At 39.7% G+C, this 27,164-nt stretch overlaps 3 protein-coding genes across 15 annotated transcripts in view; 2 read left to right on the top strand and 1 right to left on the bottom strand.

Annotated features, from left to right (window-relative positions):
• Positions 1–22,710, top strand: part of reep6 (receptor accessory protein 6) — a 39,887-nt gene extending 17,177 nt beyond the window's left edge. For 2 of the 5 annotated variants that reach the window (XM_037769003.1, XM_037769004.1), the window contains one exon: positions 3,545–4,329. Coding sequence is in view for 3 of the 5 variants with exons in the window: in XM_037769004.1 (XP_037624932.1) it covers positions 3,545–3,556 (12 nt within the window). In the remaining 2 variants the exon portion in view is untranslated. Of the gene's footprint in view, positions 1–3,544; positions 4,330–22,217 lie in introns of those variants that run through there. The other 3 variants (XM_037769002.1, XM_037769000.1, XM_037769001.1) reach the window with 3 other exon arrangements.
• tprg1 (tumor protein p63 regulated 1) lies at positions 7,273–24,243 on the bottom strand. 3 transcript variants are annotated; one of them, XM_037768992.1, is made up of 7 exons: positions 24,091–24,243; positions 23,662–23,813; positions 23,423–23,601; positions 21,515–21,606; positions 13,819–13,995; positions 9,882–10,035; positions 7,273–8,238 (listed from the first exon to the last, which is right to left on the bottom strand). In XM_037768992.1, the coding sequence occupies exons 2-7, from the start codon at positions 23,807–23,809 to the stop codon at positions 8,044–8,046; spliced, it is 945 nt and encodes a 314-aa protein (XP_037624920.1). In that variant the 5' UTR covers positions 23,810–23,813; positions 24,091–24,243; the 3' UTR covers positions 7,273–8,043. The 3 variants fall into 3 exon arrangements, with proteins under 3 accessions (XP_037624920.1, XP_037624918.1, XP_037624919.1); XM_037768990.1 differs by having other exon boundaries at positions 23,423–23,813; XM_037768991.1 differs by having other exon boundaries at positions 23,423–23,828; positions 24,091–24,220.
• Positions 24,244–24,292: 49 nt separating this feature from the next.
• szt2 (SZT2 subunit of KICSTOR complex) overlaps positions 24,293–27,164 on the top strand; it is a 138,319-nt gene continuing 135,447 nt past the window's right edge. For 6 of the 7 annotated variants that reach the window (XM_037768963.1, XM_037768966.1, XM_037768965.1 and 3 more), the window contains exons 1-2: positions 24,293–24,446; positions 26,368–26,562. In XM_037768963.1, coding sequence (XP_037624891.1) covers positions 26,539–26,562 — 24 coding nt within the window. In that variant the 5' untranslated portion in view covers positions 24,293–24,446; positions 26,368–26,538. Of the gene's footprint in view, positions 24,447–26,367; positions 26,563–27,164 lie in introns of those variants that run through there. The other variant, XM_037768964.1, reaches the window with a different exon arrangement.

Here is a 27,164-nt window from a genome sequence, read left to right as displayed (position 1 = left end):
ATTCAGAGGATATTTTTTTGAGGTGAATCAACTTCCCAGTAGAAACACTTAAACAGCCCTCATTTCAATCATTATGTCCTAAAAGTTGTAAAATGAACTAACAGCTGAATCCAGATTTATTTTCCTCGGCATAATGAACGTGCATCATACCCACGGGACTGCACCGTCCTGCACGCTCATATGACATATCCGGTTCTGCCAGCTTCCTGCTAGCTGTATGCAGCTGTAATAATGGATATATTGGCTGTAATTCATCACTTTTATTATCTTATAATACCCCCATGGGCTGTATACTGTAAGCCTGTAACGTGGTGGATGTATTAACGTCTCTGTTCCCAAACAACCGGCTATCGGCCAGTAGATAGTAGCGCTGGTAGCACGACATCAACAGAATTTAATGTAGTTGTAGGCAATTTAATAACACGCAGGGCAAAAGCACAGGACACAACCTCTTCTACATCCATGGTCTGTGGTCTGTTGGACCCTCTTCTACATCCATGGGCTGTGGTCTATTGGACCATCTTCTACATCCATGGTCTGTGGTCTATAGGACCCTCTTCTACATCCATGGTCTGTGGTCTGTTGGACCCTCTTCTACATCCATGGTCTGTGGTCTGTTGGACCCTCTTCTACATCCATGGTCTTTGGTCTGTTGGACCCCTCTTCTACATCCATGGTCTGTGGTCTATTGGACCCTCTTCTACATCCATGGTCTGTGGTCTGTTGGACCCTCTTCTACATCCATGGTCTTTGGTCTATTGGACCCCTCTTCTACATCCATGGTCTGTGGTCTATTGGACTCTATTTTGGATCCTTGACATGAAAAAGTTTGAGGTTTCCCTCAAAATCTGTGTGCTGGATTTTTCAAACTCACTTTTTCACTTTATGCTTGTCTGGAAGGCGGTCGAGCAAAAAAGTTAAATAAATAAATAAATAAGTAAGTAAATAAATAGTTATAATAGTATGCATATTTATAATATTTGTATTGTTCAACACAGGCCATTTCGGTAGAAACATTTAAATTATGACGATAGAATAGAAATAATTCTGTTTTACTTTTGTACGACACTTTGTAGGCGGACGTTTTACTGGTAGTCGACTCTTTTACAGTCCAAAATGGCGGAGGCGTAGGTCTGCTGCTGGGCGCTGGCGTTGCAATGGAACGTTTAATTTATTTTCACTTTTAGCATTACACGTTCTTTGGCCTAACTTTGCTGTGTATTGATGAATCCATGGCGCTGTCTGTGGCGCTGAAGTAGCAGATAGATTGGTAATTGTGCTTTTTTCTCTCAGTCCCACCCTTCTGTCAGGTTAGTCTTGGATCTGTAACATTCTTTCTCTAAACTTTATACTATAAATACAATAGTGTCACCTCCAAGTAGCAACGTGTGGTTGTGGAAGAGCGAGAGGATCATAGAGACACAGTGCTGCCTGTAGTATTCCTATAATATTCCTGTAATATTTCTATGATCATTCAGTAGCGTCTGTGCTGCTGAAACTACACCCCCTGACCAAGCCACCTCTATAACAACCTAGTTTAGGGGAGACATTATGGTTAAGGTGTCCTGCAACTAATGTCCTTTGGGAGGTGTAGGTGATGGTATGGAGGCAGGCTGGTACTCCCATTGGGCCATCCCCCGTATTAAAAGTTAACAAATCACAGACTGCTTATAGCCAACAGGTACAGAGTACTGATCAGTTCACTGCATCATGATTCAAAATTAAAGGTCCCATATTGTAAAAAGTGAGATTTTCATGTCTTTTACATTATAATGCAGGTTTAAGTGCTTTATAAATATTGTTAAAGTATCAAAACGCTCAATATACGGAGAAATACACACACAGCCCGTACTCAGAAACTGTGCGTTTGAAACAAGCTTTTTTAGGATTTCTGTCCATTTGTGATGTCACAAATATACAATAGATCATTACACGGTTTTAAACATAAACATTATAAATGTGTCCCAGACTATTTCCTGTTGCAGTGTCTGTAAATAACATCAGCTGACAGGAAGTAAATATGGACCCAAACTGTCGCCTAGCAACGCAATTCCATTGAAATGCACTAAAATGGAGCGCTTCAGACAGAGGGTAAATACAGGTATATTCAGACAAAAAGTATGAGGAAAAAAATGTGTTTTTTGGAACATTACAGCATGTAAACATGTTCTAGTAGAAACACAAAATACAAGTATGAACCTGAAAATGAGCATAATATGGGACCTTTGAAGCTGGTGTAGGCAGGCTGGAGCAAATATATATTTTTTTATAGAACGGTCACTATATCCTGACAGTAGTGCATGAGACAGGTTATCTGAAAAAAATCATGGGCCTCTGTGTCCTCCGGTGCTCCTAATGGCATCTGCAAGATTTCACAGACCGGAGGAAAACAACCAATCAGAGCCGAGCTGGAGCCTTGCCGTCTCTGAGCAGCTGTCAATCACTCACAAACTCTGATCAAACGGTCAAACTAGGCAGCGCTGATCAAATATGAATCAATATTCTGTTACTATAATGCCTATTTCGGTCCTCTAATGTTTCCAGAAACATCTTGTAGTGTACTGTTTGTGACTCGGCAGCCATGTTGAGGAAATACCAGGTACCGCCCAGCCGCAGGAGCAAACTTTCTAATTTTACAGCTGAACAGTACACTACAAGATGTTTCTGAAAACATCTGAGATGAGAAATAGGCATATTTGATCAGCGCTGCCTAGTTTGACCGTTTGATCGGAGTTTGCGAATGATTGACAGCTGCCTCCGTTTAATGAACAGCCAATAGGAACACTCTCTCTCTGAAATGACCTGTGATTGGCCAAAGTCTCCCGTCACAGACTAGTTTTTTAAAGCCTGAAAACAGAGCCATGATGAGGTGCAGAAGTCTTACTTACTTACTTGAATTACAATATACTGAAAGATTATTATGGAATTTTTGCCCAATGATGATAAAAATGTTCTGCCTACTGAAGCTTTAATTTGAGAGAGCGATTCGTCTCAGAATCATGAGATATAACTCATAAATGTCTGATTGGAGAATTCAGAATTTGAAGTCTTAATCTGTGATTAGAATGCAAACCAAAATGTAGCCCCACCCACCTCCAACGATAAAAAATGTACTTGTTTGGTGAAGTTTTATTGCATAGGTCTGTAATTTCCAAATAATTTCCAAAGGAGTTTCCTGGAAAGAACTGTATAATTTGGTATTAATTACTAATGGTAGGAAAATCTTAAAGATTCCCAAGTTAAACTGAATGTAAATTTACATTCATTCTTAGATAAATTTCACTCTTCTGCATTTTCAGCTGACCTGCTGTGCACTGACTAAAATACTCTCTTGGTTACACTGATAATTAATTGGAATTAATTATCTGGAAGTGTATCAAGTCTCTATTTTACTGATAATTAGTATTTTTTACAGGAGATTTCCTCGGAAATTATAAGAGATATTATCAGGAATTATTAGGAAATCACAAACCCATTGAAATATGCATTACCCGCATGATTCCTGACTTCAGCAGCAGCCTTCCTGTTTTTGTTTTTTGTTCAGTCCTTCAGATAGCAGCAAGAGGAAGAGGAGGAGCCTCAGTGAGGATGAGGAGCAGAGAGCGATGATTTTCCTCTTAATCCTCACAGATCCCAACAAGAAGAATATCACCTGTCAAGAGACTGATTTCCTTTTTTATATCAAATATGTTTTATTTATATAAGTCTGCAACGTCAAAAACTCAGACCGACTCTGCAGACAGACTGATTTTACAAACACAGTTTATTATTGTTTTCGTTTGATTTATTTTTACTTACTGAATTTGGGGGTCAGTGGGATGTCTTTTTTTTTGGGGATGCGAAGCACCTAAAACTAACTCAAAAACTCACTAGCTCCCATTTATCAGGCTGCAGATTCTCCACCAGGTAGAGCAGTTCTACACCTGTAAAGTAACAGTAACAGCCGTTTAGACCCACAGGTGTGTACACACGTCAACGTTCCCTCTACAGGCAAAGAAAGGAACAGCTGCAGTGTTACAGCTGCCCTTTCTTTCTTTGTATAGTTGCTGTTTTTAGTGTTTTATACTTAACACCTGTTGAAACTGCAGCTGCAACATCCTGCCTACAGGTTGTGGAAGTAAGTTTCCTTTTACGGGGAACCTGGCAGTTCAACATTTGAAGGCAGCTCTGCAACTGGACATTTTCTTCTGGACCGGTCTTTGGGTGCTTCGCATCAGGGACACCGTCTGTCCTCATTTTGTTTTCATTAGTGTTGCTATTATTTATGAGACATATTTTTTTTGCTTTCTTTATAAATATAAATGAGATTCTGACCTTGATATGACAATTACATTATGATAAGAAATAAAAAAGTTCTAATCAGAATAAAATAAAATGCTTGCCCTTTCTGTTGAAAGAAGTTCAGCAAAACAAGACTACGTAGACTCAGTGGTACTTTGAGCTAAATGATCGAATTTGCAAATTAGCCGTGAAAAAGTACAGCTGAGGCTGATAGGAATGTCATTAGTTTTGCAGGCATTTTGCAGTATATACAGTTCTGGAAAAAATGAAGAGACCACTTCAAAATGATCAGTTTCTCTGGTTTTACTATTTATTGGAATGTGTTTGAGTAAAATTATTTTTTTGTTATATTCTATAAACTACTGACAACATTTCTCCCAAATTTCAAATAAAAATATTGTCATTCAGAGCATTTATTTGCAGAAAATGACAACTGGTCAAAATAACAAAAAAGATGCAGTGTTTTCAGATCTGGAATAATGCAAAGAAAACAAGTTCATATTCATTTTTAAACAACACAATACTAATGTTTTAACTTAGGAAGAGTTCAGAAATCAATATTTGGTGGAATAACCTTGATTTACAATCACAGCTTTCATGCGTCTTGGCATGCTCTCCACCAGTCTTTCACTTTGCTGTTGGGTGACTTTATGCCACTCCTCAGCTGGGCTTTGTTTGAGGGCTTGTGACCATCCATCTTCCTCTTGATCACATTCCAGAGGTTTTCAATGGGATTCAGGTCTGGAGATTGGGCTGGCCATGACAGGGTCCTGATCTGGTGGTCCTTCATCCACACCTTCACTGACCTGGCTGTGTGGCATGGAGCATTGTCCTGCTGGAAAAAAACACTCCTCAGAGTTGGGGAACATTGTCAGAGCACCAAAGCAAAGAAGAGCCAGGCTGAAGTTTGCAAAACACCATAAGGATTGGACCATAGAGGACTGGAGTAAGGTCATCTTCTCTGATGAGTCCAATGAGTCCAATTTTCAGCTTTGCCCAACACCTGGTCGTCTAATGGTTAGACGGAGACCTGGAGAGGCCTACAAGCCTCAGTGTCTCGCACCTACTGTGAAATTTGGTGGAGGATGGGTGATGATCTGGGAGTGCTTCAGCAAGGCTGGAATTGGGCAGATTTGTCTTTATGAAGGACGCAGGAATCAAGCCAAAGTACAAAGTTGTCCTGGAAGAAAACTTGCTTCCTTCTGCTCTGACAATGTTCCCCAACTCTGAGGAGTGTTTTTTCCAGCAGGACAATGCTCCATTCCACACAGCCAGGTCAGTGAAGGTGTGGATGAAGGACCCCAGATCAGGACCCTGTCATGGCCAGCCCAATCTCCAGACCTGAATCCCATTGAAAACCTCTGGAATGTGATCAAGAGGAAGATGGATGGTCACAAGCCCTCAAACAAAGCCAAGCTGAGGAGTGGCATAAAGTCACCCAACAGCAAAGTGAAAGACTGGTGGAGAGCATGCCAAGACGCATGAAAGCTGTGATTGTAAATCAAGGTTATTCCACCAAATATTGATTTCTGAACTCTTCCTAAGTTAAAACATTAGTATTGTGTTGTTTAAAAATGAATATGAACTTGTTTTCTTTGCATTATTCCAGATCTGAAAACACTGCATCTTTTTTGTTATTTTGACCAGTTGTCATTTTCTGCAAATAAATGCTCTAAATGACAATATTTTTATTTGAAATTTGGGAGAAATGTTGTCAGTAGTTTATAGAATATAACAAACATTTTCATTTTACTCAAACACATACCAATAAATAGTAAAACCAGAGAAACTGATAATTTTGAAGTGGTCTCTTAATTTTTTCTAGAGCTGTATACTATACTTTTATTTATTCCAAGAACAACAAAGTTGTCAATGATTTTGTTGTCTGCTTTGTAATGTAATTACAGCCTCGCAGGGCTGTGAGAATGGATGTTTAACCCTATTCATCTCTATATATTCATATTTACATATATGGACTTCTCACATATATTAGAAATATCACTTTTGTAAATATGATTTGATATATAACATGTATGGGTATATGATCAATCCATACCCATATATTCAACATACAAATGTGCATGTGTTCATACTTTTAAAGTATTGGGAAAGTGTGGTTTTACATGAGTTAATATAGGCTAATTGTGTTTTCAAAAATCATACAGTAAACATGTGCCTGAGAAAGAATATTCAAATATGTTGGACAAATGACCATTTTCGCAAAATTTTGAAATATGTGACTTATTTTGGATATTAGTGAAACAAATCCAGTGACATATATACTATGATATAAATGTAGTAATTTATCAGAAAGAGCCTTTAACAAGAATCCACTGAGACCGTAGACGTATATACATAGACGCCGCATTGGACGCCTCAGCCCGTTACGACGAAACGTCAACGTGGGCGCCATATTGGACCGGGCCAGACTGGCCTGTAACCCTCTACTAGTGAACGGGGGAGCTGCCGGTTTTCTGGATAAAAAGCACTATAACGTCTACATTTCTCAACCGATTTGAACGAGTGCTTATTATATTAAAGGGTTTATGACCTACAGTACGTGGCGTAGAACAATAATGTTTTGTTTCCAGTTCCTTGAATCTGGATAGTTGAGCTCTAATCGCTGCTAGACGCTCAGGAGACGAGTGTTTACCGTAGGCTGACACAAACTGAATTACTACGTGATAGAAAATAACTCATTTATCATTAGAAATTGTAAAAAGTCACGTTTGTAAAGTATGGCTTTGGCTTATTTTCCTTGGTTAAGGTTAATACTATACTTGTAGAGAGGTCCCTATAAAATATAATATAATATAATACAATGTACAAATGTGTGTGAAATGTGTTCCTCCGAGATTTCAATCTATAGGCTACCACTAACTATTATGTTCATTTTCAGGCACCTTATCAATATCACTAATAAGAGCAATCAAAATAACAGGCAAATAGGAGTATATAAATAAATAATGGTAACAATAAATATTAGTATAATAATATTAGTTATGGATTTATTGAAATAATGGTGATACTACAGCAAGTATAAATAATTATAATCTAATAGCGTAATTTTTAATGATTGGTTTCACACATTACACTGAAAACACTGGCATGTTGCCTTAAGGAGCGTCCGCTGAACTTCAAAGTTGACCGATTACCTAAATTTAGCTGAGCAAAAAGATACCATTTCATTTTAAAAGTAATACAAATATTAATAAAAAAATTGTGATTGGTCTGTAATTCATTCCAAAAAAAATATCTGCACTGTCATTTTTGTTTTGTATCATAACTCATTAGTGTCAGGGTACTGTAATTGCATAGCTAACTTGCAACTTGGAACTTTTGGTGAAAACCAGACTACCACAGTTGTTCAACAACAGGACAAGGCTCACCACTAGGTTTATCTCTCAGCATATATTCATATTTAGTATGGACATGGTTAGGGTATGATAATTCACTAAAGAAAAACAGAGCATAGGAATCTGCATATTTTATACCACCCCCAAAGGAAAAGAGAACAAACTACGTAAGCCAATATTTTCTTGTCTGTGACATTCTCCCAAGACAAGTGAAGAGCGGTGATAAAATGTGGATATTTCTGAGTGCTCAGACACCACACACTGGTAACAAGCAGAGGGGGAGATATGGAATCACCTTTGGTCAATCCATGTAGAATTTGAATGAACTCTGTAAACAAACATGAATTCAAGACTTGGAAATCTTAACAAACGATTTGAACAACCGCAAAACTATTACATAAAAGAGTTAGAAGCCGATGGTTCCTCGAGCCATGCAGTATCCCAGTTTGTTCTGGTTCCCGAGGAAAGACATAAGGCCCACGTAAGTCTCGATGAGTATATCGTGATTCAGGACCAGGACGCCATTGGCCTTCCCAGGAAATGGCTTCTTGGCGTGGGCTTTCTGCGCTGCATCCTTGAGCTCCTCACGGAACTTTTGGATCTGTGGACAAGAGGGTGGGAGGATCAGACATATATCAGAAAAACTCATTTATTTCCCGTTTACAGCTCTTTGACTTCTCGCCTCGGCAGCATGAGGTCACAACATCCTATTTTAGAGGGATTCAATCTTTTTTGTCATATACAAGATAAGTAATCGAGTAAAGCACCGTTTGCAATAAATCATTAAACTTGTTTCAAAGTAATTTATGGAAGTATATCAACAGGAAAACATTTTTTGAGAGCACAAAACTAATTTGAGTGCTACTCAGTCTACAAGTCAACATTGGAGAGCACACAGGCACAGAACTGATGATCTGAGCATGCAAGAGGAATACAGTGGTACAGGGATCATTTCATTTTGTAGGCCAACCAGGAAGTTAGCATCGCTCTGTTTCCCTCGACAAGAGCCAGTGGGATTTTTCCATTGGATTTGGGATTATTGCAGAAAATAATCTCTGTGGCAAACGTACGTTTATGATACTTACACGTTTTGTTCAAAAAGATAATCTCCACAAATGAACACCACTTTTATGATTTTTGAAACGTGAATGCAATCTCCACAAGTAAGAAGCTAACGTTAGGCTGTAAAGGAATATATATACAAACAGTACATATATATATATATATATATAAATATATATATATATACACACATATATATATAGTATAAATATATATATATGTGTGTATATATATATATATATTTATAATAACCATTATTTATAAATTAATTTTATATAGTATATATGTAAGTATTTGTTAATGATTATGAAATTATTTGTAAATCTTTAAGAAATTGTTTGAAAAACATGTATAAACATTACATGGATAGTTATTTGTAACACTTTTAATGGTTAATAACTTTTGTTATTAACCATTTGAAAAAGTGTTTGTAAACCGTTTATAAACATAATTTGGATGTCTATTATAAAGTAGCAACTGATGATTATAATACCTTGTTAAATGTTTAATAAATACGTTGTAAAGCATCTAGAAACATTATTTAGATAGATATTTAATAGTTTGTCAATGGTTAATAATTGGTTTCTGGTCCATCTATCTATTTAATGTTTATAGATGTTCTACAAACAATGTCTTAAAGGTTTACAAATCATTTGGTAATCACTAACAAATACTTAATATAGTATATAAAATGCTATAATGTGTGCTATAATTAACTCTTAATAAATAGTTTACTAATGTAATCAGAATGTAATTGATATTGGCTCTAATCAGCTATGATACAATGTAGAATTTAGAAACTAATTATTTCATATGACACAAACCAATGATAAAATAACAGAAATTATAGCATTACTAATAATTAGTAAACATTATTAATTATCATTTCCTTGTTTGTTAACAGTAAAATAACTATTAACACAGTTTAATTAAATATCAATTTACCGTTTATGAACATTTATGGTTATTATGAAGTGTTACTGAATGTCCTTTCACCTTCATTAGATATGGAGCTTATGGCAGATATCTCAGATATCTCAAGACGTTAGCAAATACAGCCACAACTATTTGCATGGCTCGACACCACTAGTGTTAAGTGAGGAAATCGGTATTTTGTGAGTGATTCAGATGAACTGAGCCTTTAAACACTGCCATACTTTTATCACTGATTGATGAACTTACGTCGCAGAGAGCAGCGAATGTGTCACTGATGTTCCTCACAGGGTGGTCGGTGAAGGTGTTGAAAGGGAAGTCGACGGCGAAGGGGTTCCACCTGGAGGTAAAGGAGGGCTCTCTCAACCGGTCCCAGAACACTCGCACCCCCTCCCCCCCTCTCCTAAACACACAGAGACACAGAGGAACACAAACGTCAAAGTGTCTCTCTCTCACTGTGACAAATTCAGAGTCACCAGATCAATAACACTACTCACTGCTTTCTACAAACAAGTCATTGTATTGTTTTCCATTGAGAATTATGCAATAAACAGTGAATATAAACGCTTTCTTTGCCTCTGGCCACATCCAGAATAGCTACAACTCATAGGCTGTCATTTAGAAGTGACAATTATATGGCATAGAATTGTTTTTGCCTATAGCTTTTATCACAGGCATCATGTAGAAGTAATGCTAAACGGTGCTAAAAACCATACTGCAGTTTGTGTTGTCTTTTTTTTGCTTGTCTATTCATTTAGTTTGAACCTGGTATTTCTGCACTGTTGCATATAAAGATTAGGCAACGCTAATATTATATTATGAATAGGGCTGTCAATCTATTAAAATAGTCAATCACGATTAATCGCAAATTAATAATCACAAATTTTGTATCTGTTCAAAATGTACCTTAAAGGGAGATTTGTCTGTTTAGACAAAACCGATAAATATGTGGAATAAGTACGTAATTTAAAAAACACAATCACAAACAGCAGTGACACTAGGCTATCGCTTGCGGCACGCAGAGAAACTAGATCAGACGCAGAAACTATCGCTGAAGATCACAAGCTGGCCGCAGAGCTCCACACATCCTGTGTGAGAAGCTCAATTGGTTAACATGGGCGCTGAGTATGAACCCGATGTAAGTTATTAATAACTTACAGAAACATTGCATGCAATAGTCCACCTTCTCTCCCTCTCTCTGTCACTCTCTCTAAAACACACACAAACACAGTGACAGCGAGCGCTGTGGTGCCTAGTCCTACCTACATGGGTTTATGTTGACAAAACGAGGTGATTCAGTAAATTTGATTGAATAAAAAAAGACTAACACGGGGTGCTCACCTGGAACAGTGGGAGCCCCATGTACCAAGGCTGAGTCCATCGACCGGGGTTAGAATCTGACCCGCGGCCCTTTGCTGCATGTCAACCCCTCTCTCTCTCCCCCTTTCACTATCACTGTCACTGTTAACTAAAGGCAAAAAATCTTAAAAAAAGACTAACTCATGTAATCCAATAACTCACTCTATTCAAAATGGAAAATTTTGTTAGAGGATTTTTAGGGTGATAACATCATAAAATATGACAACAGACATTCAAAGCTCCATTCGAAAAGCGTTTTGAATGTAAATAAAATGGCATTCGGTAAAGCCCCGGGGAGACTGTCATGGCTAGTCTTAGCTCAAGCTTTTTCCTAGCTTCATCCGTATTCTGTAATAGAAAACTATACATTTTGAGAAGCGGATGTTTTGGTATTTGAGTTTATTATCGCATATTAACTAAATGAGACAGTAGCTAAATGGATTCATGTTGGGAGGACAAAAGAGCAGCTAAACTAGGCCTGCTAAAAGGTAAGCTGCACAGCAAAACAGATTACTACAATCTCTCATTTTGACTCCAGTGGAAATCACACTTTTGTCATTTCTACCTTTAAATTACATATTTGAATGTATTAAATTGTAAATTAATTAATTAGGTCTATTTCAATATTAATTGTAGATGGATAGAGACACAGGAATACACTTAATCCCTTACTTAATAAATTAATTATGAACTTAAAGGTCCCATATCATGCTCATTTTCAGGTTCATACTTGTATTTTGTGTTTCTAATAGAACATGTTTACATGCTGTAATGTTCAAAAATACTTTTATTTTCCTCATACTGTCTGCCTGAATATACCTGTATTTACCCTCTGTCTGAAACACTCCGTTTTAGTGCATTTCAATGGAATTGCAACGGAATTGCGTTGCTAGGCAACAGTTTGGGCCCATGTTTCTTCCCGTCAGCTGATGTCATTCACATACACTGCAACAGGAAAAAAATGGGACACATTTAGAATGTTTACGTTTAAAACCGTGTAATGGTCTAAATATTGTATATTTGTGACATCACAAACGGCTTGTTTCAAACGCACAATTTCTGAATACTGGCTGTGTGTATTTCTCCATATATTGAGCGTTTTCATAGTTTAACAGTATTTATAAAGCACTTAAAGCTGCTTTATAATATAAAAGACATGAAAATCTCACTTTTTACAATATGAGACCTTTAATAATCAAAGTGTGTTTTCTTTAAAGGGGAACTACTCCCATTTTCAAAATTCATACATGTTATTCCTATGTTTTAAAACAGTCCTAAAAATATTAGTAAACATGAACAACTCCCAAATCCAACAACTTGAGTGCTAAAACTCAAATGGGTGATGTGTGAGGGTATAAAATGTGGAACTGCTCCATAGACAATGAATAGGGAGAGATGTTCTATTTGATTGAACTTCACTAGGTCATAGGTATAACATATTGGAATTCTTAATTAAGCTGGTGTTCCCCTTTAACAAACTAGTTAGAATGGCCAAGACACAATACATACAGCTTTTTACCCTAGGATTTAGCTTTTTTTAGTTATTGTTTATGATCTATGCCAATGACTTTTGGGGGCTAAATAGTCTGTCTAAAAAGCCATAAAATAAAGCTACTACAAACTATTTTGCAGTGAAAAACCCACTTTTGTTCAATTTCTCTGTTTCTTACTGCTCTCTGCCTTTAAGTACTTTACAGTAATTGGTTGCACAAATAAAAATGTATAGCCACCGTCTGCCACAACTTCATGGACCACGATTTTTGCTTCAACATCAGTTCACATTATTTCCCCAGAAGGGGACTACCAGATCTGTTGGTTCCATGGTAACAATGTAAGAAAAATAATGGAAAACTGGCCCTAATCTGTCCTCAGGCCAAATACTTAATGTGAGGGCTATCTCTCATGTTTACCAGTCTTAGAGGTGTGTTCATCATATTAAAGTAAATACCGTAGGCTTTAATGAAGATGCCCCGGGGCCATATCTTTCCTCAGTCTAATGAAACCTCAGAGGACTGAGAGCAAACAGACCTCGTCGCATCCCGTCCTTGAAATGATGTTGGTGTTGATCCACATGCTGTGAAGATCCTTACAATTCTCTATTTACTGCTTGTCAATCAAATGTGATCTATATCTCTAATGCTGACCTTACACCAAACGACTTTTCAAGCGATTTCACTGTCGCAGACATATTCCCAATGTGGGAATAAAATCCCGAGAGTTTTGCTAGAGTTGCGGCGCTCCGGTGATCTGATATGATGTTTTACAAACTATCGGTATCGTGGCCGATGGCTGCGCAGCCACCAGCAGTCACGCGGAGACGTACAGTACATCACCTTTTTGTATGGAGGCTCCATAGACAAAGTCATGGTAGAGGGGGAGAAAAAGGTTATCTCTCAAATATATAACGCAACACTATCAGCTCTGTCCACGATAGATAGGGAAGACAGGGAGGAAAAGAAATCATTCAACTGTCACTTTATCTTACTGTACCAATTTGGCTCTTCCAAATAATCCAGCCAATGTAACTTTCCATTCATGAAATGAAATCGCACACTTTAGGATCCTCCTTACCCCTGGGATTAAGTAGACTTACTGAACATTACTAAAAATGAGACAGGACACCCGAGATCCAAGGCTTTCTCTCTAACACAATGCTGCTTTGCACACTGTTCAAATGCCAACGAATGTGTCTCTATTAAGTTAAAGTGTCATAAGATTCCCGAGTATCATTTCCCACCACAAAGTACAAGACCTTCTGAGGATAAAGCTACAGGTTTTATGGATAGAAGGTATAAGAAGGACTAATCAAGGGCTAATGAGGGCTTACTGAAGCAGGGTGTGCTTTGGGAAGATGAATTTGCCATGGGAGATGCGGTCGATAATGTTCAGTGGGATCCTCTGGACCTGCTCACAGTTGAACATGATGAAGTCGTACTTGAAGACCAGGAGAGAGTTGTCTGTGATGAAAGCGAGACGCTCTTTTTCATTGTTCCAGTGGTCCACCCTGGAACAACCAGAGAAAGAATGTTAGACCTGCAGGGAAAAAACATTTCTTGCTATCTATATTTTAATTTCCAAACAAACTGATTTGTTTGGCTCGCTCAATTCTTAAAACCAAAGTTACTTTATTTTAAACAATGTGAATAGTTGAATTCACAATAAAGGACATTTCTGGGAAGGTGAGCAGAGGATGACTGGAAAGTCAAGAGCATCTTTGAAAAAGATACTTTCCTACATGTCTGATCCCTTTAACTTAATTAATTCAAGCCTTTATTAGCTGGAGACTTGATTATTGTAATGCCCTGTATGTTGGTCTCAACCAGTCTTCCCTCGCGTGCCTCCAACTTGTGCAAAATGCTGCCGCTCGTTTTTTAACTAACACTTCCATACGTGAACACATCACCCCCGTACTTTACTCACTCCGTTGGCTTCTAGTTGGCTTTAGAATTGATTTTAAGCTCTTGATGTTTGTTTTTAAAGCCATTAACGGCCTCGCCCCACCTTATTTGTCCGAAATTTTAACCCTCCGCGAGCATAACGGGGCTTTGATGTCATCGGGTCAACTTTTTTTAGAAGTCCCGAGGTCGAGGTATAAACTGTGGGGTCTGAATAAATCAGAGGGGTCACAGGCGGATTAAATGAATAGTTCAACATTTTGAGAAACATGCTTACTTGCTTTCTTGCCAAGACATAGATGCACAAGACAAAAAGACTAGAAGCCGCTGATCTAACGACCTCAGATTTGTCACATTTGACTCCTTGGGGGGGGGTCCCAACCCCTATGTTTGGAACCACTGCTATAGAGAGTGAAATTGTGAAGTTTTTACTAACAAAAAAAAGGAAAGAAAATCTTATATCTTAACAGAAACACCTTCAAAGCAACAAACTAAAGTCTGCTTTCTCTTCTGCCCTCAAAGTATGTTAAAACTGTCTGTCTTATTAGTTGAAGTTACAAAAAGCATCATTTCACCCACACTGCTGTGCACACAACTAATTCACAGTGCCGTTGATTCTCTTTCTACGGCCCGCTGAGCCGTGTCAATGTGGCCAACTCCAAATGAAGCACCCGATTGCTGCTGGAAGCCCTAGACAAAAAAAAGACTGAACAGCCAAGGCATCATGGGAAAGGTGTGGGTGAAGAGCTTTGACTGTGCTAATGAAATGAGTTGACTGGGCACAGCGTTGAGGACGGTACAGAGGTGTTACAGAGATGCAAGATCAGACTGTGGGTAGTCTGACAAGCTGCGGGCACGTGGCTTAACACAACACACTGGGATGTGCTGGACTGAGCTAACTGGCTCTACTGTAGATTCATATTTAGCATACAGGCATGACAGTGGAGTCAATCTTCTCATCTAACTCTCAGCAAGAGAGTAATTAAGCGTTTTCCCCAAACTTAATATTCCAAAGTATTCGTTTCAATGAACTACATCATCTTCCAGTATTTTCAATAAGTATCGAAAGGTTCTCTATACGATATTCAGAGTATTAATAAAGCAGCAAACAACTATTGTCTATGTAAAGACATAGAGGAGTAATGTCTACCTGAGCAGAGAATGAAGTCGCTCTCCCTGTCTGTGTGTGTTGTAATCAGAGCTTCTCCGTGCTTTGTTGACATAGCCAGATTGGCCACGCGTGCTTTTAGTGCATGTCAGTGCATGTCAGTGCATGTCAGTGCATGTGAGCATGCCCCACTAGCTAGCTCACGGCCACCACACTGCACTGCACTCATACAGCAGTTACGGCTAACAACGCAGTCCCGACCGACGGCGCCGTTGCAGAAGCAAATCACCCACCCTCCGGTTCCCCCCTCAGGTTAACACTGTTAGCTCTGTCAGCAGGGTTGCCGTTGTCTTCATGGTTAGTGCTGTTAGCATCGTTAGCGCTGTTAGCACCGTTAGCTGCAGGCCACCGAGCCGTGTGGAGGCAATAGAAATTAGGGGTGGGAAAAAGAAAATGGATTCACCTATTGTTTTTTTTTTTTTACTATTTCAATGTGATTTAATTTGATGTTTTAATGCCAGAATTGATATATTTGCTTCATTTGAATCTATGCGGAGGTACAAGGCAGTTACCGCTTTTATTGTTGTAATCTGAGTAACGTCACGTCATATTCGCTCCGTATCCGTCCACCAAAACAAACCACAGTCCGCCACAGCGAGCCAAAATGAAAAAGTAGAAAGCAGCGGAGGGTTGGCGTGGATACGACCTGCACCCTCACATGTTAAATCCAAAGTGGTAAACGCTACACATCCGGTAAAGGATGGAAACACTTTGGGTTTCACACACTGCAGGAAAGGCAGAGCTAGACATCACGGCTAAAGCTGCATGCTAACTCTGTCACGGACAGGAGACGTTATCGTATTGTGATGACTAGGCATGTCGTGTTAGTCGGTGTTACCGGTGTTACACGGTAGTTGGGCACACTGATTACATTACGTGCCCACCGCCCCACCGTCGTTTTGCTTTTTTTTTTACAGAAATTAAAGCCATTTAGTTCATTTTGGCGTATCAGCGCCGTGTTGTCAATAGATAGTCGGACGACAGACGCTATAAACTCACAGTGATTGCAGCATGTGTCATATTTCCCACACACGTTGACGAGAGAGAGTTGACAGACTGGGAGATGGCAAAGGATTTAGTGTCAAAGCGAAAAGCAAACGCGCCTATTCGGCAATATTTCAGATTTAAACCCAATACTGTGAGGGAACCATAATGTTAATGAGGCAATCGCCGTGCGGAGGATGGAGCAATCACAGCTGGTGTGCACAGGTAACGGTGCCAGGTAACGTTAGACCCCTGCGGCCCCGCAGTAAAAGTTGGACTGGAGAGGCTAGACACACCGCCACGCGACGGTAAAGATCAAAGTAAGAGCACTAAGCATATTGACCGTCATCTTTTCTTGTGAAATTTCCGGTGTAATTGGTAACACCGGTGTTGTCACAAGTTTATTAACCGGTGGGAAAACTTCCTCACCGTCACATCCTTAGCAGTAACGTGCGGTCAAGCTAGCCATCACTCTCATCTCCGTGGTCAAATCAGCCGACGCTACAACTGTAGAGCACCAATATACTGACAGTTATGTTAAATGCATTCAGGCGGCCCCGATGCAGCTGACCATGGATGTATTAAGAGAACGGAGCTGACGGGAGAGCTAGAGATGGATTTGACGAAGTATACACATGTGACTAAATCTGGTTTTCAAAATAAGATGTCAACAAATGGAACTGTATATACAAAATACATATATAGAAATAAGATTGATGAATTATATTCACCAGAAGAATAAAACATTACATGTCCTATATCAATTTGTGTAAATTTGTCTTTATTCTTTGAATTTTGGGTTTCCGGAAAAAATTAAATAAATAATGCCTGACAATGACCCTGATATATTTGACTACAGGACATCTCTGACTACATTCATGCTGAAAATCAAACATTTTTGCTGTATTAATTTAGATATTTTTCAAAATAAAAATCCCTAGAAGTGTATGATTTAACTTTTTCCCATGGTCTAGTGTTAAAAAATTTAACAAAAATCACAATAAATCGTAATATTGAATTGCAACACTTGTAAAATCGCAATACTAAAAAATCGAATCGGCACCCAAGTATCGTGATAGTATCAAATTGGAAGATAGGTGTATCGTCCCAGCCCTAATAGAAATGCTCCCAATCTTGTATTAGGCATCTTTAATAATCAGCTGTTACTGAAAAATATTTCACACTATTTGGAAGAAACCCTATTTTGGTCTTTTTACAGAAATAAATACGTACCGTTACGTTGTAAGTACGATAAACACAATCTCAGAAAATGCATAAACAAAGGGGAAATAAATAATTCAGAACAAATAATAAAAACAAAAGAGGACCAGCCAAGGTAATAAAAGCAGATGAATTGAGATCATCTTGTTCTTTCTAAAGCTGGCGACAATCCACAGCAAAGCCAAATTTGAGGAATTTCTCATGCTGTTCTGACATTAGTCACCGGCCTCCCTCGGGGAAATTCTGCAGCAGTGTCACCGAATTACCATAGAATGCACTCTCTGTGTTGCAAGAAAATCCTACAGCGGCTTCTGCAGCGACGGTAACTGCGGGCTAAATGTAGGACAAACGTTAACGTGTGTTGGACAGAGCTGCATAAATGGGATGTATTATTAATTCACACATGGCCAGCCGTTTCAATGTTTCCTGAAAGCTTGTGCTGGAGTGATACAATCTGACATCTGCGAGTGCACTTGGTAAATGTCTTGCAGTCACGTCATTTTGCTCCGTGTTCGAGGAACTTCGGTCACTGCCTCTGCTTTGTGTGATAAAACATTGATATTAGGCCTAATTAATGAAGACGTCTCTATCTGATCATGCTGAGGCAATATGGGCCTGTACTGTAGTATGTTAAGACAGGGACCACTCTCTCCCTACGGGCAGCAGGTTGTACAGCACATATGTTAATGATGGATTATGGATGAGCAACACATGATACTGTAAACTGTGCATTTACAGACACATCATTACTGTCAGGTGAAAACTTTGCAACTCCAGTTAAGGAGAGCCAGATTTTACTTTTTTAGCTCAAGTTTTAAGAAGTCTCAGTGTCTGGATGTATATCTTAACCTTAAAGGGTCACTCCACCAATTTTACATATGAGGTTCAGTTTACTTGTCACAGGCAGCACTACACACTACGTTAGCATCTGTAGCTCTGCTGGTAGCTTTGTGCTCGCCGCCGCTCTGTCATTGCGGCGTAACTTTTGTGAGTGTCTGACAGACCGTGTGTGTGTGGCGGCGGGGAGTGTGGGTTTGTCGGTGGCGTTATATCTGTGAACGTAGGTGTAGCAGACAGTGTGTGTACAGTTTATTTGTCGGTGGATAAATGCTACGAGGCTACAACTCGCTCCGCTCAAGCGAGCCATAGACCGGAGCCAACTTCCTGTATCTTGCAATGCCGGCTCAGTCTCTCTTCAGGTGGACCAGCTTTTCTCCTTAAAGCGGCTCATCTCCTCTGAGTTTTTCTCAGCTTTTTAATTAATTATCAATATTTCTTTTAATCGTTTAACCGAAAGCGTTAATCGGTTAAAATGCTTAATGTCGGTTAACGGTTAAATCAGAATCTTGTTTATTGCCAGGTGTATCAGGTATACACTAGGAATTTGCTTTGGTTCGTTGGTGCAAATGAGCAGTAAAAATAACAATAGAATAATTTAAAAAAGTTAGAATAAAAGAAGAATAAAAGAAATTGAAATTCTACCAATATACAATATACAATATAAGCTATAAACGGAACTAAACATAATATAAACATTGTTTGCACACCTCATCGGGTGTGCAAACAATCAGGTACCAGAGAGAGAGAGAGAGAGAGAGAGAGAGAGAGAGGGGGAGTAGTGTGTGTGTGAGAGAGAGAGAGAGAGAGTCACAGGGGGGCAGAGGGGCTGTTGGAGAGCCCCACTGCCATGGGAAAAACTGTTTTTGTGGCGTGAGGTTTTGGTCCTGATGGACCTTAACCTCCTGCCAGATGGCAGAGACTGGAAGAGATGGTGTCCGGGATGAGAGGGCTATGCCACATAAACGGTTAATTATTAACATCCCTAAGTACAATGTTAAATTGCTGGAGTAACCCTTTAAATACAATGAAGGAATTTGTTTGTGGTGCTCACATCACTGAAAATCTTTTTTCATAATCAGTATCTCTACCCTGCATCTCTGGATAATCCCACAAAACACCAGTGGAAGAAGTATTCAGATCCTTTACATACATTACATTTCACAGTAAAAGTCTTAAAGCAACAGTATGTAACATTTGGGGGATGTATTAGCAGAAATGGAATATAATATTCATAACCAGGTTTTCTTATTAGTGTAGAATCACCTGAAACTAAGAATCGTTGTGTTTTCGTTAGCTTAGAATGAGCCCTTCATATCTACAGGGAGCGGGTCCTCTTCATGGAGTCCGCCAAGTTGCTCAAACCAGACACTGGTTCTAGAGAGAGCGTCTAGGTTTTGACGTTACCTGAAGGCCACCGTAGTTCTCTGACTCGCTTGTGAAACTGCGGTAACGTGAGCCGCCGAGTGCAAAACTGTGGTACCGCCAGCCGCCGTCTGACCTCCGTTGCTCCTAAAGTAATGTTATTATGGTAAGAACGGCGTTACCACGGTTTTGCATTTGGTTGCTCACGTTACCGCAGTGTTGGAAAGGGAGGAGTGAGCGGAGGGGTATTCAGTTGGTTGCAATCTGCAACCACACCACTAGATGCCACCAAAGACTACACACTGTACCTTTAATTTAAGCTGAAGTATCCCAGGTTTGTTTGTGGGTTGAAGAATTTCTCTGACGGTTTTACAAAAACACTTTATTGTACCACCCCCTCTATTTAGTATTAATAAGCAGTTTATAAATAATAAATAATGATTTATAACACAGCTGTGATTGGCTAAAGCCCCCTCCCCCCCCCTACTCTGAATAGGATAAGCTGTTACAGATAACGGATGGATGGTTTATAACACATTATAATGTCGTTTTGAGCGGATAAGGATGATATTAAAAATATTTAAAGGACAACTTCAGTATTTTTCAACCTGGACCCTATTTTCCCATGTTTTTGTGTCTTAGTGACTAACAACACTTTTTGAAAGTGGTCCAGTATTGAGGGAGAACGCTGCAGCCGCCAGTCGCAAAACAGGCTGTAATGTACCATTTGGGGCAACCTGATACCGTCAGTTTACGTCCACTAAAAGTGCTTGTTTTTGCCACTGACAGGCTCAGATTGTTAGTATAAGTGTCTGACAACATTATGGAAAGGACCCTCAGAGAAATTAAACCTTTTACTTACCTTTCGCTTCCTGTTTGTTACTGAGTCATGTGACTTGTTGCCATAACAAACGGGGAAACGTGAGTGAAAGTTGGAAATAGGAGTGCCACGGGACACCGGTGTTGTCAGAGTCTGTTGTGTCGGACTACTGGAAGCATAGCTTAGTGTTATCTAAAAGATTTTCAATGTCATGGCTAAATGTTTAGATGATTTCAACAGTGTGGAGGCGATGCGAGTTTTCAGGACCAGACTTCTCCGAGCGAGACACACAATAACAAACAGACCTGATCAAGCGAAAGGTAAAAAAAGGTTTAATTTCTTTGTAGGGTTTTTTCCATAATGTTGTCAGACACTTACAGTATAATAACAATCTCAGCCTGTCAGTGGCAAAAACAAGCACATTTAGTGGACGTAAAATTACCAGGTTGTCCCAAGTGAATACATTACAACCTGTTTAGTGGTTGGCGGCTGCACCATTCTCTCTACTGGACCAATTACAAATAGGGTTGTCCCCATTAGTCACTTAGACACAAAACATTAGAAAATAGGTTGAAAAATACCACAGTTACCCTTTAAAGTTATTTAAATATTTAAAGTATGTGACAAATTTAGCTGAAATGATTAGTTGATCAAAATAAAATAAACGGTTAATAAATTTGATAATTGGTTAATTGTGTACGAATTTTTTAAAGCAAAAATGCCAAAAACTCACTCTGCCAACAGCCAAACGCTGTGAACGCTGCCATCTACTTCTTCATCCAGCAGAGCTTCGACGTCTTTGATGGCCTGATTCAGAGTGCCAGGCTGAGGAGACAGAAATGCACGGGTGTCACTTTCTAATTTTCCTTTGTGACAATCACAATGTGTGACAGAAAGCTTAAGGGGTAATCTTTGAGGCAGATGCACAGCTGGGACTGGTACTCCAACAAAATGTCAGCACGTCTGTTTGTCAAACAAAATGACAATAAACAAAAACACGAAGCCTCTGCATATGAAAATGACTGCAAATGAAGAAAGCTGAGCGTGCAGCTTCTGTGTATGAATCTGAGCTACTCACATATTTGAGAGACAGAAGAGAAAGATTCAGTACATAATACACTACACATCCAATGTGTCAGCTACGAGCATTTCTGTTTTCCAAAGCAATTCACACTCAAACTCTCACTTCTATAACATGGGATTCTATCCTTCCACGTCCTATTCTTTCAGGAGGTTAGTTTAGTTTATTTAATTTAGGAGTTCATACTGAGGGCTCCTGACAGTCTTACTGCATTAAGTGAGTGCAGATGTGTTATTAAGTGAGTGCAGATGTGTTATCAGCAAATACATATTCAAAGTATTAAACCTAAAAGTAAATATTATGCAGAACAGCCCATCACCGAGACTGAAAGACAGCGGCTCTTCTTCCTCCGCAGGCTGCAGAGGTTCAACATGGACTCCAGGATACTCTGCAACTTCTACAGGTGCACCATCGAGAGTATCCTGACCGGCTGCATCACCGCCTGGTATGGCAGTTGCACCGCCCTCAACCGTAGGGCTCTACAGAGGGTGGTGAAAACTGCACAGCACATCACCAGGACGGAGCTGCCATCCATGGAGGACCTCTACACCCAGCGTTGTAGGAAGAAGGCCAACAGGATTATTACAGACCCCAACTGCCCCAGCAACAAACTGTTCTGCCTGCTGCTGTCTGGTAGCGCACAACCAGGCTCAGGGACAGCTTCATCCAGCAGGCCATAAGACTGATGACCTCTTGACCTCCTGAGCTCATCACTTGTCACTTTAACATTGTCACTTTACCTTTATATACTTTACGTACTGTTTTACAAACTGTTACACCTCTGTGTATATATTTTTACATATGTACTACTTCTCTGTACATACTACATTCCTGTTTAGACATCTGTATATATAAATATATATGTTTAGTACTTCTCATTATTACTCACTACATTCCTGTTTATAAATACATGACTTCTCATCATGCATATACTGTACATACTCCATCCTGTTTCAATTCTGTTTTCCCATCTGAAATACTGTCTTCAACAAATTTACATAATTCCATTACTATTATATAATTACTTATGTTTATATTTAAGCCCTCTATTCTAAATGCACTATTTTGTGCCTTACATGTTAGTTCTGGTCGAGCAGTTTTACATACAGTTAACTTTAATATACACCAATGTATCAAATATCTCAACCAGCAAAGTAGCGATCTAACTGTTTTAGGGGCTGTTCTGTCACACTGTGTGTGTGTGTGTGTGTGTGTGTGTGTGTGTGTGTGTGTGTGTTTTAATTGCAAGAAACTGCAGATGAAAACTTAAGCTAACTCTGGTATGATACCTCAAATGCTAAACTATGCTAAGTTTTTATGATGTTGCACATGGTTCCTTCAAAAATAAATCAATAAAATATATGTATTAGTAACAACAGCTGTCAACTAAATTTGAGAGGAAGTGCCTCTGAAATGTGGTGGAGCAGAAGTATAAAGCTCAAACGTGTTCTGGTAACATTTAACCTAAAAACAACTCTGATTGTACCTACCTACCTACAGTATTGTTTAGTTTCACCAGCATTTAATGACAGCACAAAGGTGGAAAATGTTAGTCTTTACCCTCAAAACGAAGAACTTCCTGATCTTAAACTGGTCCAGAGATGACTCCACAGAGATGGCACTGCGCTGGGGGCGGGCCGCTCCGACCTCCGCTGCCCGCTCCTCCGTGCCCTCTGTGGGGGCAGCAGGCTGAGCGTCCTTCGTACCACCGGGAGGAGAGCTGAGCTGCTGCTGCTGCTCTTCTATGGGGGCAGCAGGCTGAGCGTCCTCCGTACCACCGGGAGGAGAGCTGAGCTGCTGCGGCTGCTGCTGGTCCTCACCTGGCTGCTCCTCCGTGTCCTCTGTGGGGGCAGCAGGCTGAGTGTGCTCCGTACCTCCGGAAGGAGAGTTGAGCTGCTGATCCTCACCTGGCAGCGCTCTTTCCTCCTCAGCTGCGTCTGCCATCATGGGTCTTGACAACACCTCTCTCAACATTAACAACACGTATATGCAGAGGTTTATCAAGTGAAAGACGGTCCACTTAAGGCAGCTTCTTTCCGCATATTTTCACTCTTCACTTTGACAGGTCAATCTCTCCCTCAGGTAACATTAGACTACTTCCTCAGTATCATACAGGTAATTAGACTACTTCCTCAGTATCTAAACTGAAGTCGCTCCACACAGATTTACTCCCTAAATGTCTTTGAGTCAACATGTCAAAGTGAAAGTAATAAAGAGGATTTACTTACCACTGATTGTGGATGTCGCAGAAGTTGTTGAAAGTGTCGCTGGTACTACTGTAGATAGAGAGGCAGGACAGGTGCACAACTTCCTTGTTCCTAACAAGACATTGAATGGGCGTGCACGGCAGCAGCAGCAGCGGGGCCGAGCAGGAGAGCTGCACCTCAGATCAGATCAGATCAGATCAGCACTGAGGCCTATCACTGCTCTGATGGGATTCACAGGACCAACCTGAGCACCTGCTGCTGCTGCTGCTGCACCTGGATGTACATTAGGTGCGCTGCTGGTCTGCAGGGGCGCTCTAGCCCTTTTGGTGCCCTGGTCGAAATTGGGGTTTTGGAGCCCCCCCCGGCCGTATTTCCTTGTATGCATGACTCTAATGACATTGCCATTTCCAAGTGTTCTGTATTAACAAAATAATTTAAAAGAAAAAAAAGATGTTTGCTCTTTTACTTTGGTTGCACACGCATGTTTGTGACAATCTTTCTTAAACTAAGCAAGAGTGGTTGCATTTTTGGATATTTGGATTTGTAGATTTACTTATATTGTTCATGTCAACATATGTTGGAAAGCGAATCAATATAACTAACTATTAAATACAATTCAGTTAGCTATTCAGCTGTGTTCAATACTTTTTTTCTGTGGCATTCCACTTTATTGCACATCACTTTTTACGATTTCTTTATTTGTGCAGTTTTATTGAGTTAATACTAATGTCTGGTCTATATTTCATGTGACTAGAATAGAATGTTGATGTGTGTGTGTGTGTGTGTATATATATACATATATACACACACACACACACATATATGTGTGTGTGTGTGTATGTGTATGTGTATATGTATATGTATGTATAGATATTAAATAGATGGAAATCTATTGTTGTCAACTACAGTTTAGGAGATAACCGTGGAGGAAGTGAAACCTATGATCAGATTAGTCACTCCTATGACTCTTATTCCCATTGGCCTCACTTATATAGTGAATTAAACAGTGAAAATAAACCATTTCGCATTATTCTGGGGGCTCCCTGGAATTCCCTCAAGAACCCTGGTTGAGAATCGCTGACCTACTGTAGAGCATCTATAATGTTAAAACACCCATTATATCACCCATGATATCACCCAGAGAAAGGAGAAGCGGGGACACTTCCGGATCACATGCAAGGCCTACTGAAGGAGGTTAAGTCACGCTTCATCAACGCGTCATATCTGTGGGGTACCACACATGCGCAGTAAAATCTGATCTTCACTCGCCGAAATTGAACCAATCGCAACGCACGACCACAGCTACAGTTACACTGCGCATGTGTTAAACCCCGCACCTCAAGACCCGTCTTCGCCCGTGTCCTAGCCTCCTTCCGTAGGCCTTGATCACATGCCGCTTCAAAACAAGAGTCACGGAAGTACAATGACTGTAATTCCAAAACAAAAGCCTATAGTCTAATGGTGAGATACTAAACGCAAAGAAATCCTCAAGACGAAATGTGAAAAGAAGAAGAAATAACATGGTTTACAGCATTATTATAGTGCAACACTTTAGACTTTGCGGGAGTTATACTGTGACAAAAACGTTACCACAACTTTGCCTGTATACTACTAAAACAACATTTCTGTTAGTAGCTAATTGTGTATTTCTGATTGCTGAAAATAATATAAATCCCTATGAAACAACTGACTCAGCATCAATATGTTTAGTATATAGAAGCCCTATCAATGCCGTTCTATCTCGGCTTCCTTCAGCAGACTATGTTGTTTCTTGACCTATAGTCAAATGTTACTCATATTTTATGAATGACATATCTTTATAGCCGTAGGCCTTTTTCCCAGCAGACATTTTCACTTGTCATAGCAGGAAAAGTACAGCTGTTACTAATAACATTAAAAGTGCTTCTATTCAAATGTCCCAGTAAGCCACCATGCCGGTGTGCATACCAGGACCCTGAAACTGAAGCAGATCATTAGAATTATTATTCACACCTGTTCTTTTTCTATTGGTGACATGTCAAAATATCTTCTGTGAAAAAGGCCTATTGTTGAATCAAACCAATTTTAAAGATGAGGTCAATGTAGCTATATGTGCTCTGAACATAGAACATCTGGGATTATATTGGTGGTTGTTTGTAATTAAATGACTAAATTAATTTCTTACATTTACCAGTATATGCTATATAAATTACATTTTGGAGGGCATTACCTATAGACCACACAGTCTAGACACTTAGAGATCATTGTTTGAAATATGCGTTTCCATGTTGGTCTAACACTTTTATTTTGAAAACTTAGACCGGAAAAGGAATGTGCTGTCCCCCTGTCTAAGCTGACAGTCTGCTCTACGAACACCTGACAAGACTAATGAGAAACAAGTACTGGGACGGCTTATTCTTCACTAACCAGAGTGAATATTGGTGAGCTGAGGTTCGCTACCGTCCCTGCAGCCTCTATGCTCCACACGGCATGGCAGAGAGACAGGACACCGAGGTAACAGCTCTTTAGTCTGCAGTAAACAGCTCAGGGCTGCTCTGGTGGGGAAATGAAGCGCACATCTTCTGTGGGATTGTTTGTTGTGACACTCACAACTCCACTAAGTCCTGTTGGAAGTGAAGCCTAGATGAGAATAGTCTCCAGCAGATAGAGCTCTGCTAACATCTCCCGACCAATAGAAACTTGTGTTAGCTAGACGTTAGCCCGGCAGCTAACAGTAACAATAACAGCTGCCGGTTAACCGTCTTAACACCGGTTAACACGGTGGGTCTCTAACGTGAGCTCCAGTAAAGTAGAGAGATGTGTCGTGGTTCTGGCCCGCCAGCATCCTGCTCAGATGGATGCAGATGAGAGATGCTCATCATGTGGTTGATGGAGCTGGACCAGGCAGTGTCTTGGGAAATAGTTCTCATCCAGCACCAAACTAGCTAAATGAATAAAGGCTTTTAGTGTTGCTTTGTTCAACGATAAACATGTCTTTTAGTTATTACATTATGTTTGGCTTTTTGCAAATTAGTTAGATCTTTTGATGAATTCGGCGTAACCCGTTAAAATGCAGTGCGGTTGTGTAAAATGTTAACTTGACATGGTACACACTT

Source organism: Sebastes umbrosus, chromosome 5 (genome assembly GCF_015220745.1).
Source record: "Sebastes umbrosus isolate fSebUmb1 chromosome 5, fSebUmb1.pri, whole genome shotgun sequence".
In the NCBI taxonomy this organism is placed as follows: Eukaryota; Metazoa; Chordata; class Actinopteri; order Perciformes; family Sebastidae; genus Sebastes; species Sebastes umbrosus.
This window is presented reverse-complemented; position numbering and strand designations above follow the sequence as displayed.

Excerpts from the sequence above, each read along its gene's own strand:
- tprg1 (XM_037768990.1), bottom strand. The coding sequence starts at position 23,809 with ATGATGGCAGACGCAGCTGAGGAGGAAAGAGCGCTGCCAGGTGAGGAT. Across the intron at positions 13,996-21,514 it reads AGCGTTTGGCTGTTGGCAGA|GGTGGACCACTGGAACAATG; the intron begins GTGAGTTTTTGG and ends TGGTTGTTCCAG. Across the intron at positions 8,239-9,881 it reads CATTCGCTGCTCTCTGCGAC|ATCCAAAAGTTCCGTGAGGA; the intron begins GTAAGTTCATCA and ends TCTTGTCCACAG.